This window comes from Gigantopelta aegis, chromosome 13 (assembly GCF_016097555.1).
Source record: "Gigantopelta aegis isolate Gae_Host chromosome 13, Gae_host_genome, whole genome shotgun sequence".
In the NCBI taxonomy this organism is placed as follows: domain Eukaryota; kingdom Metazoa; phylum Mollusca; class Gastropoda; order Neomphalida; family Peltospiridae; genus Gigantopelta; species Gigantopelta aegis.
This window is the reverse complement of record NC_054711.1, coordinates 1072979-1085783: the sequence shown is the minus strand read 5'-3', so window position 1 is coordinate 1085783 and position 12805 is coordinate 1072979. Positions and strand designations below refer to the sequence as shown.

The window sequence follows — 12805 nt, the reverse complement described above, 5'->3', positions numbered from 1 at the left end:
TAAAAAGTGTTATCCCGGTGTTTAAGTGAAATCAATCTTTGTATTTAACGTCAGCCTGGTAATTGGGTTACTGATCATGTCTCTATTCAAGAATATATTCGGGGGCGGGTCTAGATTGTGGCAAGCGAACTTTATTGGGGGGGGGGGGGGGGTCAAGCTATGCTCCCTCGGAAAATGTATTGGAAAAAAAGAAGAAAATTTGCTTGAGGAAGGTGGGATCCGAAACCCTCCACCTGCGCACTTACCGGTATTATGTGTGGGAAGAAATGTCAGCTTTGTCACTACATAAGCTACTCTTTTCAGTAACAAGCAAGGTGTCATAGTATTTGGCACCTATACTCTGTTTGAGGGTACCGACATATAATGAGATATGAGTCGAAATTAGTCTTCAGATTCATTATTATACTGAACGAAACTTAGGTAGTTTATTTACTAGTTCGAACTAAAGTCGTTTTTATAATCATTTTCCTGCGGATATGACATCGCATGTCATGGTCTTTGGTATGTCAATTGTGGATCACTGCAAGAAGATAAAAATTAAAAAACCCACAACGTTCTGTTTGTAACGTATGAAACGTGCAACTAGATACTATATTGGAGCCCTACAACTGAACTAGTCTACGCCCTATGCGTTTCCCTACTAGATTGAATATCATCACGGATATCTGAAACAAGCTGTTTTTCTCCGTTTACACAGTAAACTTGATAATTCCTTAACAAAATCATGGTGCGTGTAGAGTATTATACATGCTGTCTAGTTCATAAGTAAACCCACTCTGTTATATGCCAGAAAAAAAATGTTGGAGGAAAATACAACAAACGAACGAAAATGGCTGAAGAAGTAGGCGGAAGTTCTGTCTCAGCGTCTGCAGAACAAGATTTGATCAGTTTTGATATTAATGAGGTTCCTAATTTAAATATTGTTTTTGGTTCTTGTATATGTTGTCATTAGTTCGTTTGTGCAGTTGCTGTCATTTGTCGATTGCCTGCCATTAGATAGAAAAACAACACGACCTAAGCCTCCACCGCCTCCGTCATCTTTGCAGTGCAGCAGGGTCTTTGAATCCGGGTCGTTTCTACCTAAGGTCTCACTACACAGATGTCATCTGCCATTGAAACCCATGTTAAACTGCCCAACTTCAAGCGAAGATTGCCCATAGAACGGGTTCTCGTTGGCACTAACAACATACACCATTGCGAACATACATTATATAAGCATTTATATTCACTCCAAAATTGTGAACATTTCTGTCTCAGTTTTTTGCTATATGACCGCATCTGGCTGTAGTACCGGTCCGAACAGGTGGTTCATTAACCGATTCACTCCGGCTGTCACTTGCACTATATACCCATGTCCCAAAAGGTCGATGCACAATATTACAAAATAACATGGGCAAAATACAGCCAGAGAAGGCTTACCATTAAACATACATATTGTTTTAATTCTTCACCATTTTCTAGAAGTGAATATGTGAACCATAACGTGCCACAATTAGGAACTATAGTGGACGGTGATCAATGAACTCTCACCCGGAAGTGATCTGTGTAGTGAGACCTAAAACCATTTCGAACTCTGCGTTGTTTCGCCCTTAGACCTATTCACCCAGTGTTGGTTCGTCCTAAATCTCATTCGTACCGAGTCGTTTCGCCCCCAAAATAAATATATTTATTATAGTTTTGAAGGTGTTTTTTCTTTATCTTCTCTTTATAACTTTATTCATTATTCATTAACAAACATTAGGTAATTTTATGTCTTTGGATATTAATGCCTTATCAGCTGTTTACATCTGCTGAAGCTAGGCGAAATCAACATACCTTACTCGGTGTTTGAACGTCAGCTGGGTATGTAGTATATTTAAGAAGAAACCAATGCACATCAGTAATTATTAATGTGTTTCATGTATATGGCTTGAGTAAATAATATTGGAAATAAACAAAACTATAATATTTTTTTTATTTGTAAATATAAACACGCAATATCAATGAGGGCGATTCGAAACATGGGGCGAAACAACTCGGTTGGAGGTACGAATCGACCCTGCTCAAAACGACTCGGGTGAACGACCTGTTACCGTTGCTTTTGGCTTGCAGTGCTGGACAACTCCACTAGCACTTGGTCATGGGTAGTGAGTGTTTGGTCTGGGCTGGTGAAAATTATCAACTATTACTAAATTAAATAGGGCACTAGCCGAAGTTTTTGTCATTTGTCATATCCAGTTATATAGCTCTCATCACAGTCAGAGACCAAGCTATGTAATTTTCTGTCAGTCGCTGCCCACCAAAAGTAGTCAAAGATTCCAGCTCTAATACCTCAACAATCCTATGTTTGATGTCAAATACATTTACATCGATCATTTTTGAGTTCCTTGATTAAAGAAAATTCAGATATTAATCACTAATACACATACTACAGAAAGAAACGCGACAGCACCCTCATTCGCCAACCTATATCGTGATGTTGCGTCACATGATCACCTAACTCTGCCATTCTGTCTTCCAGGGGCTGTCTCATACAATAATATGACGTGCCCGACAATCACCAAAAAAAATTTGTTTTGTTTAACGACACCACTAGAGCACATTGATTCATTAATCATCGGCTATTGGATGTCAAATATTTTGTAATTTTTTTTTTTTTGTATTCTTCTTCACAAAATTCCTGTTTACACTTGTATCCATCACCAACCAGGCAGAAGAAGTGGTGGATATTTAAACTTATTACCCATATGGGCTCAAATATACAGGGTAATATTTTTTCGATCTCTGCACAGTGTGCAGATTGCTTCTACAGCCACTGATTGGCTGGCTATAAAATCACGACGTTTGGTTGGTTGCTTGGCATGACCAGAACTTCACTTTCATTCATATGTTTCCATTCATGAGTCAGATTACACATACGTTATACGATCTACAAAGATTTACAAAAACAAATAGACTCATTTGTTTTGTAAACATGAAATGGTATAGTTTAATAAGCAGCGGCTTTAGTAATATATAAAAATAATTATTTTCAAATGCAAATACAGTTGTATTATTTTGTACTGTAAACATTTGGCTGTAACAAGAACGCCGTTATGCTATAACGTCACTTAAATTACATCATGTAATGCGCATAAGATTATATCACATAATGGCTGATGTTGTAGACTCCAGAGGAATTTTTACATTAAAAATCAGTTAAAATTGACAATGGGTAATAAAGAGAATAACCAACTCGCTACGAGGAGTTACAAATTATCTGTCCCTCGTGAATGAATGTTGTAAAAGCCTCGCCAAAAGCTCGGGTTTACAACATTCATTCACTCGGGACAGATAATTCATAATTCCTCGTAGCTCATTAGTTATTCTCTAAATATGAATGTCTAAATATGAATGTATTATAATAGATATAGTATTCTTATATTTATTACACAAAATTATCATGTACTACTAATTCAAAATCATTTATATGGATACAGTAATTTTATCATAGTGTTAGAGAGGAAACCCGCTACATTTTATCATTAGTAGCAAGTGATCTTTTATATGCACCATCCCACAGACAGGATAGCACATACCACGGCTTTGATATACCAGTCGTGGTGCACTGGGTGGAGCGAGAAATAGCGCAATGGACCCACTGATGGGGATCGATCCCAGACCGACCAAGCATCAACTGAGAGCTTTACCACTGGACTGTGGACAATCATCAAAGGACAGAGTGTGGCACACACACACACACATACACACACATACATGTACATACATACACACACACATACATTGTATACATGTATACACATATACAGAAACAATATTACATTCACGTTTTCACAAGGTGAAAAAGTATTTGATCTACGAGTCATATGCCTGCTTGGCATATGTACCACTCTGGCATATCAAAGGCTTATGTCACGTGACCTATATTTTTGGTCAGTGACCGAAAATATAGAGATTTATCTAGTCATCGTATCTTGCCAATTTATACAGTGATTGCTGGATAAATATATATATATATATATATATATATTATATTATATATATATATATTATATATATATATATATTATTATTATTATTATACTTGTATATATATTTATATATATTTTATTATTATATATATTTTTTTTTATTGCAGTTGGATGATGCAGAGTTTGATTTGCCAGCCGTTGAGACTCCGCCTACATTGGAAAGTATTCTTAATGAGGTAAGGGCAACACTGAGTGTGCAGAGCATGCAGATCCAGGGAGGGATCAGGTTCCAATCCAAAGGGAGGGTGCTAGGGGAGTGTGCCCCACCCTCAAACTTTGAAGTGCCTTGTAGCCAGCATTTACCAGCTAAATATACTTGTAATGCATATATTTCCTGTTAATTGGGGAGATGTAATATAAAGCATATTACAGTACTTTGGAATAGTATACGTGGTGTGTGTGTTTTGGGGGTGTTTTTGTTGTTGTTGTTCTTCTTTTCTTCTCTTTTTCTCTCTTTTTTTTAGTTGCATACAGTAACCAGAAAGATTTTTTAAAAACATGAAAAATTTGTGAAATAAATTTATAATTAGATAGTGTGTTGATTATTGCTGATTAAACAATGTGCTGGGGTGTTCTTGAACAAACCTTCCTTTCCTCTGCAGCCGGACGAGTCGTCGTCTATCCTGGACGAGGAGGAGATTCCTAACGCCGCTCTGCAGCTGCTGAAAACTGACTCTGGGGAGACATCGTCCCTCTCCAGTCAGGACAGTCTGCTGAACCCAGACAAACCGAGACGGAAAGAGAAGTATGTTACTCATATATATCACTGTTATATAGTCACTTCTGAAAACTGACTCTGGGGAGACGTCGTCCCTCTCCAGTCAGGACAGTCTGCTGAACCCAGACAAACCGAGACGGAAAGAGAAGTATGTTACTCATATATATCACTGTTATATAGTCACTTCTGAAAACTGACTCCGGGGAGACGTTGTCCCTCTCTAGTCAGGACAGTCTCTTGAACCCAGACAAACCGAGATGGAAAGAGAAGTATGTTACTCATATATATCACTGTTATATAGTCACTGCTGAAAACTGACTCCGGGGAGACGTCGTCCCTCTCCAGTCAGGACAGTCTGCTGAACCCAGACAAACGGAGACAGAAAGAGAAGTATGTTACTCATATATATCACTGTTATATAATCACTGCTGAAAACTGACTTATTATGTATTACTTGTTACTAATACCGAGTGTGTGTTTGTGATCTTTTTGTTTTATTTATTTACATAAATTGTTGTTTTTTTAAGGAAAAAGGTTCCTAGAGCCATCCATGGCTCTGTATTGAGACCGAGCAAGCTGAAGAATATATCATCACAGATTTTATCAGCTGCAGTACGTATATCATTCACTCATCACTGGGGGTGGGATGTAGCTCAGTGGTACAGCGCTCGCTCGGTCTGGGATCAATTCCTGTCGATGGGCCCATTGGGCTATTTCTCGTTCCAGCCAGTGCACCACCATTGGTATATCAAAGGCCATGGTATGTGTTATCCTGTCTGGGATGGTGCATATAAAAGATCCCTTGCTTGTAATCGAAAAGAGTAGCCCATTAAATGGTGACAGCGGGTTTCCTCTCTCAATATCTGTGTGGTCCTTAACCATATGTCTAATGCCATATAACCGTAAATAAAATGTGTTGAGTGCGTCGTTAAATAAAACATTTCCTTCCTTCACTCATCACTGTTCCAGGCTTATGCATGTAGCTAGGTGTAGTCATGGCTGAGAGAAAGAGAAAGAGAGAGAGAGAGAGCGAGGGAGGGGCAGGGAGAACCGAGAGAGCTCTGTGCCCATGTGCCACAAAGCTTTCAGGCACGCCCATCCCGGTCTTAACCTCTGACTTATAGTTGAAACATGTTCTGCTGGGTGGGTGGGACGTAGAGAGAGAGAGCTCTGTGCCTGTGCCCATGTACCACAAAGCTTTCAGGCACGCCCATCCTGGGATTAACCTCTGACTTATAGTTGAAACATGTTTTGCTGGGTGGGTGGGATGTAGAGAGAGAGAGCTCTGTGCCTGTGCCCATGTACCACAAAGCTTTCAGACACGCCCATCCCAGTCTTAACCTCTGACTTATAGTTGAAACATGTTCTGCTGGGTGGGTGGGACGTAGAGAGAGAGAGCTCTGTGCCTGTGCCCATGTACCACAAAGCTTTTAGGCACGCCCATCCTGGTCTTAACCTCTGACTTATAGTTGAAACATGTTCTGCTGGGTGGGTGGGACGTAGAGAGAGAGAGAGAGAGACAGAGAGAGAGAGCTCTGTTGCTGTGCCCATGTACCGCAAAGCTTTCAGGCACACCCATCCCGGTCTTAACCTCTGACTTATAGTTGAAACATGTTCTGCTGGGTGGGTGGGACGTAGAGAGAGAGAGCTCTGTGCCTGTGCCTATGTACCACAAAGCTTTCAGGCATGCCCTTCCCGGTCTTAACCTCTGACTTATAGTTTAAACATGTTCTGCTGGGTGGGTGGGACGTAGAGAGAGAGAGCTCTGTGCCTGTGACCATGTACCACAAAGCTTTCAGACATGCCCATCCTGGGATTAACCTCTGACTTATAGTTGAAACATGTTCTGCTGGGTGGGTGGGACATAGAGAGAGAGAGCTCTGTGCCTGTGCCCATGTACCACAAAGCTTTCAGGCACGCCCATCCTGGTCTTAACCTCTGACTTATAGTTGAAACATGTTCTTCTAGGTGGTTGGGACGTAGAGAGAGAGACAGAGAGAGAGAGCTCTGTTGCTGTGCCCATGTACCACAAAGCTTTCAGGCACACCCATCCCAGTCTTAACCTCTGACTTATAGTTGAAACATGTTCTGCTGGGTGGGTGGGACGTAGAGAGAGAGAGAGCTCTGTGCCTATGTACCACAAAGCTTTCAGGCACACCCATCCCGGTCTTAACCTCTGACTTATAGTTGAAACATGTTCTGCTGGGTGGGTGGGACGTAGAGAGAGAGAGCTCTGTGCCTATGTACCACAAAGCTTTCAGGTACACCCATCCCAGTCTTAACCTCTGACTTATAGTTGAAACATGTTCTGCTGGGTGGGTGGGACGTAGAGAGAGAGAGAGCTCTGTGCCTATGTACCACAAAGCTTTCAGGCACACCCATCCCAGTCTTAACCTCTGACTTATAGTTGAAACATGTTCTGCTGGGTGGGTGGGACGTAGAGAGAGAGAGAGCTCTGTGCCTATGTGCCACAAAGCTTTCAGGCACGCCCATCCCGGTCTTAACCTCTGACTTATAGTTGAAACATGTTCTGCTGGGTGGGTGGGACGTAGAGAGAGAGAGCTCTGTGCCTGTGCCCATGTACCACAAAGCTTTCAGGCACGCCCATCCTGGTCTTAACCTCTGACTTATAGTTGAAACATGTTCTTCTAGGTGGTTGGGACGTAGAGAGAGAGACAGAGAGAGAGAGCTCTGTTGCTGTGCCCATGTACCACAAAGCTTTCAGGCACACCCATCCCAGTCTTAACCTCTGACTTATAGTTGAAACATGTTCTGCTGGGTGGGTGGGACGTAGAGAGAGAGAGAGCTCTGTGCCTATGTACCACAAAGCTTTCAGGCACACCCATCCCGGTCTTAACCTCTGACTTATAGTTGAAACATGTTCTGCTGGGTGGGTGGGACGTAGAGAGAGAGAGAGCTCTGTGCCTATGTACCACAAAGCTTTCAGGCACACCCATCCCAGTCTTAACCTCTGACTTATAGTTGAAACATGTTCTGCTGGGTGGGTGGGACGTAGAGAGAGAGAGAGCTCTGTGCCTATGTACCACAAAGCTTTCAGGCACACCCATCCCAGTCTTAACCTCTGACTTATAGTTGAAACATGTTCTTCTGGGTGGGTGGGACGTAGAGAGAGAGAGAGCTCTGTGCCTATGTGCCACAAAGCTTTCAGGCACGCCCATCCCTGTCTTAACCTCTGACTTATAGTTGAAACATGTTCTGCTGGGTGGGTGGGACGTAGAGAGAGAGAGCTCTGTGCCTGTTCCCATGTACCACAAAGCTTTCAGGCACACCCATCCCGGTCTTAACCTCTGACTTATAGTTGAAACATGTTCTGCTGGGTGGGTGGGACATAGAGAGAGAGAGCTCTGTGCCTGTGCCCATGTACCACAAAGCTTTCAGGCACGCCCATCCTGGTCTTAACCTCTGACTTATAGTTGAAACATGTTCTTCTAGGTGGTTGGGACGTAGAGAGAGAGACAGAGAGAGAGAGCTCTGTTGCTGTGCCCATGTACCACAAAGCTTTCAGGCACACCCATCCCAGTCTTAACCTCTGACTTATAGTTGAAACATGTTCTGCTGGGTGGGTGGGACGTAGAGAGAGAGAGAGGCACAGCTATGTACCACAAAGCTTTCAGGCACACCCATCCCAGTCTTAACCTCTGACTTATAGTTGAAACATGTTCTGCTGGGTGGGTGGGACGTAGAGAGAGAGAGAGCTCTGTGCCTATGTGCCACAAAGCTTTCAGGCACGCCCATCCCGGTCTTAACCTCTGACTTATAGTTGAAACATGTTCTGCTGGGTGGGTGGGACGTAGAGAGAGAGAGCTCTGTGCCTGTTCCCATGTACCACAAAGCTTTCAGGCACACCCATCCCGGTCTTAACCTCTGACTTATAGTTGAAACATGTTCTGCTGGGTGGGTGGGACATAGAGAGAGAGAGCTCTGTGCCTGTGCCCATGTACCACAAAGCTTTCAGGCACGCCCATCCTGGTCTTAACCTCTGACTTATAGTTGAAACATGTTCTTCTAGGTGGTTGGGACGTAGAGAGAGAGACAGAGAGAGAGAGCTCTGTTGCTGTGCCCATGTACCACAAAGCTTTCAGGCACACCCATCCCAGTCTTAACCTCTGACTTATAGTTGAAACATGTTCTGCTGGGTGGGTGGGACGTAGAGAGAGAGAGAGCTCTGTGCCTATGTACCACAAAGCTTTCAGGCACACCCATCCCGGTCTTAACCTCTGACTTATAGTTGAAACATGTTCTGCTGGGTGGGTGGGACGTAGAGAGAGAGAGAGCTCTGTGCCTATGTACCACAAAGCTTTCAGGCACACCCATCCCAGTCTTAACCTCTGACTTATAGTTGAAACATGTTCTGCTGGGTGGGTGGGACGTAGAGAGAGAGAGAGCTCTGTGCCTATGTACCACAAAGCTTTCAGGCACACCCATCCCAGTCTTAACCTCTGACTTATAGTTGAAACATGTTCTGCTGGGTGGGTGGGACGTAGAGAGAGAGAGAGCTCTGTGCCTATGTGCCACAAAGCTTTCAGGCACGCCCATCCCGGTCTTAACCTCTGACTTATAGTTGAAACATGTTCTGCTGGGTGGGTGGGACGTAGAGAGAGAGAGCTCTGTGCCTGTTCCCATGTACCACAAAGCTTTCAGGCACACCCATCCCGGTCTTAACCTCTGACTTATAGTTGAAACATGTTCTGCTGGGTGGGTGGGACATAGAGAGAGAGAGCTCTGTGCCTGTGCCCATGTACCACAAAGCTTTCAGGCACGCCCATCCTGGTCTTAACCTCTGACTTATAGTTGAAACATGTTCTTCTAGGTGGTTGGGACGTAGAGAGAGAGACAGAGAGAGAGAGCTCTGTTGCTGTGCCCATGTACCACAAAGCTTTCAGGCACACCCATCCCAGTCTTAACCTCTGACTTATAGTTGAAACATGTTCTGCTGGGTGGGTGGGACGTAGAGAGAGAGAGAGCTCTGTGCCTATGTACCACAAAGCTTTCAGGCACACCCATCCCGGTCTTAACCTCTGACTTATAGTTGAAACATGTTCTGCTGGGTGGGTGGGACGTAGAGAGAGAGAGAGCTCTGTGCCTATGTACCACAAAGCTTTCAGGCACACCCATCCCAGTCTTAACCTCTGACTTATAGTTGAAACATGTTCTGCTGGGTGGGTGGGACGTAGAGAGAGAGAGAGCTCTGTGCCTATGTACCACAAAGCTTTCAGGCACACCCATCCCAGTCTTAACCTCTGACTTATAGTTGAAACATGTTCTTCTGGGTGGGTGGGACGTAGAGAGAGAGAGAGCTCTGTGCCTATGTGCCACAAAGCTTTCAGGCACGCCCATCCCTGTCTTAACCTCTGACTTATAGTTGAAACATGTTCTGCTGGGTGGGTGGGACGTAGAGAGAGAGAGCTCTGTGCCTGTTCCCATGTACCACAAAGCTTTCAGGCACACCCATCCCGGTCTTAACCTCTGACTTATAGTTGAAACATGTTCTGCTGGGTGGGTGGGACATAGAGAGAGAGAGCTCTGTGCCTGTGCCCATGTACCACAAAGCTTTCAGGCACGCCCATCCTGGTCTTAACCTCTGACTTATAGTTGAAACATGTTCTTCTAGGTGGTTGGGACGTAGAGAGAGAGACAGAGAGAGAGAGCTCTGTTGCTGTGCCCATGTACCACAAAGCTTTCAGGCACACCCATCCCAGTCTTAACCTCTGACTTATAGTTGAAACATGTTCTGCTGGGTGGGTGGGACGTAGAGAGAGAGAGAGCTCTGTGCCTATGTACCACAAAGCTTTCAGGCACACCCATCCCGGTCTTAACCTCTGACTTATAGTTGAAACATGTTCTGCTGGGTGGGTGGGACGTAGAGAGAGAGAGAGCTCTGTGCCTATGTACCACAAAGCTTTCAGGCACACCCATCCCAGTCTTAACCTCTGACTTATAGTTGAAACATGTTCTGCTGGGTGGGTGGGACGTAGAGAGAGAGAGAGCTCTGTGCCTATGTACCACAAAGCTTTCAGGCACACCCATCCCAGTCTTAACCTCTGACTTATAGTTGAAACATGTTCTTCTGGGTGGGTGGGACGTAGAGAGAGAGAGAGCTCTGTGCCTATGTGCCACAAAGCTTTCAGGCACGCCCATCCCTGTCTTAACCTCTGACTTATAGTTGAAACATGTTCTGCTGGGTGGGTGGGACGTAGAGAGAGAGAGCTCTGTGCCTGTTCCCATGTACCACAAAGCTTTCAGGCACACCCATCCCGGTCTTAACCTCTGACTTATAGTTGAAACATGTTCTGCTGGGTGGGTGGGACATAGAGAGAGAGAGCTCTGTGCCTGTGCCCATGTACCACAAAGCTTTCAGGCACGCCCATCCTGGTCTTAACCTCTGACTTATAGTTGAAACATGTTCTTCTAGGTGGTTGGGACGTAGAGAGAGAGACAGAGAGAGAGAGCTCTGTTGCTGTGCCCATGTACCACAAAGCTTTCAGGCACACCCATCCCAGTCTTAACCTCTGACTTATAGTTGAAACATGTTCTGCTGGGTGGGTGGGACGTAGAGAGAGAGAGAGCTCTGTGCCTATGTACCACAAAGCTTTCAGGCACACCCATCCCGGTCTTAACCTCTGACTTATAGTTGAAACATGTTCTGCTGGGTGGGTGGGACGTAGAGAGAGAGAGCTCTGTGCCTGTTCCCATGTACCACAAAGCTTTCAGGCACACCCATCCCGGTCTTAACCTCTGACTTATAGTTGAAACATGTTCTGCTGGGTGGGTGGGACATAGAGAGAGAGAGCTCTGTGCCTGTGCCCATGTACCACAAAGCTTTCAGGCACGCCCATCCTGGTCTTAACCTCTGACTTATAGTTGAAACATGTTCTTCTAGGTGGTTGGGACGTAGAGAGAGAGACAGAGAGAGAGAGCTCTGTTGCTGTGCCCATGTACCACAAAGCTTTCAGGCACACCCATCCCAGTCTTAACCTCTGACTTATAGTTGAAACATGTTCTGCTGGGTGGGTGGGACGTAGAGAGAGAGAGAGCTCTGTGCCTATGTACCACAAAGCTTTCAGGCACACCCATCCCGGTCTTAACCTCTGACTTATAGTTGAAACATGTTCTGCTGGGTGGGTGGGACGTAGAGAGAGAGAGAGCTCTGTGCCTATGTACCACAAAGCTTTCAGGCACACCCATCCCAGTCTTAACCTCTGACTTATAGTTGAAACATGTTCTGCTGGGTGGGTGGGACGTAGAGAGAGAGAGAGCTCTGTGCCTATGTACCACAAAGCTTTCAGGCACACCCATCCCAGTCTTAACCTCTGACTTATAGTTGAAACATGTTCTTCTGGGTGGGTGGGACGTAGAGAGAGAGAGAGCTCTGTGCCTATGTGCCACAAAGCTTTCAGGCACGCCCATCCCTGTCTTAACCTCTGACTTATAGTTGAAACATGTTCTGCTGGGTGGGTGGGACGTAGAGAGAGAGAGCTCTGTGCCTGTTCCCATGTACCACAAAGCTTTCAGGCACACCCATCCCGGTCTTAACCTCTGACTTATAGTTGAAACATGTTCTGCTGGGTGGGTGGGACATAGAGAGAGAGAGCTCTGTGCCTGTGCCCATGTACCACAAAGCTTTCAGGCACGCCCATCCTGGTCTTAACCTCTGACTTATAGTTGAAACATGTTCTTCTAGGTGGTTGGGACGTAGAGAGAGAGACAGAGAGAGAGAGCTCTGTTGCTGTGCCCATGTACCACAAAGCTTTCAGGCACACCCATCCCAGTCTTAACCTCTGACTTATAGTTGAAACATGTTCTGCTGGGTGGGTGGGACGTAGAGAGAGAGAGAGCTCTGTGCCTATGTACCACAAAGCTTTCAGGCACACCCATCCCGGTCTTAACCTCTGACTTATAGTTGAAACATGTTCTGCTGGGTGGGTGGGACGTAGAGAGAGAGAGAGCTCTGTGCCTATGTACCACAAAGCTTTCAGGCACACCCATCCCAGTCTTAACCTCTGACTTATAGTTGAAACATGTTCTGCTGGGTGGGTGGGACGTAGAGAGAGAGAGA

At 44.8% G+C, this 12805-nt stretch overlaps 1 protein-coding gene across 1 annotated transcript in view; it reads left to right on the top strand.

Annotated features, from left to right (window-relative positions):
* The first annotated feature begins 678 nt into the window (after positions 1 to 678).
* The window catches only part of LOC121387354 (vacuolar protein sorting-associated protein 8 homolog), a 100693-nt gene continuing 88566 nt past the window's right edge, over positions 679 to 12805 (top strand). The window contains exons 1-4 of the mRNA XM_041518407.1: positions 679 to 904; positions 4118 to 4186; positions 4613 to 4755; positions 5256 to 5340. Of these exons, the coding sequence (XP_041374341.1) occupies positions 830 to 904; positions 4118 to 4186; positions 4613 to 4755; positions 5256 to 5340 (372 nt within the window). The 5' untranslated portion in view covers positions 679 to 829. The remainder of the gene's footprint in view (positions 905 to 4117; positions 4187 to 4612; positions 4756 to 5255; positions 5341 to 12805) is intronic.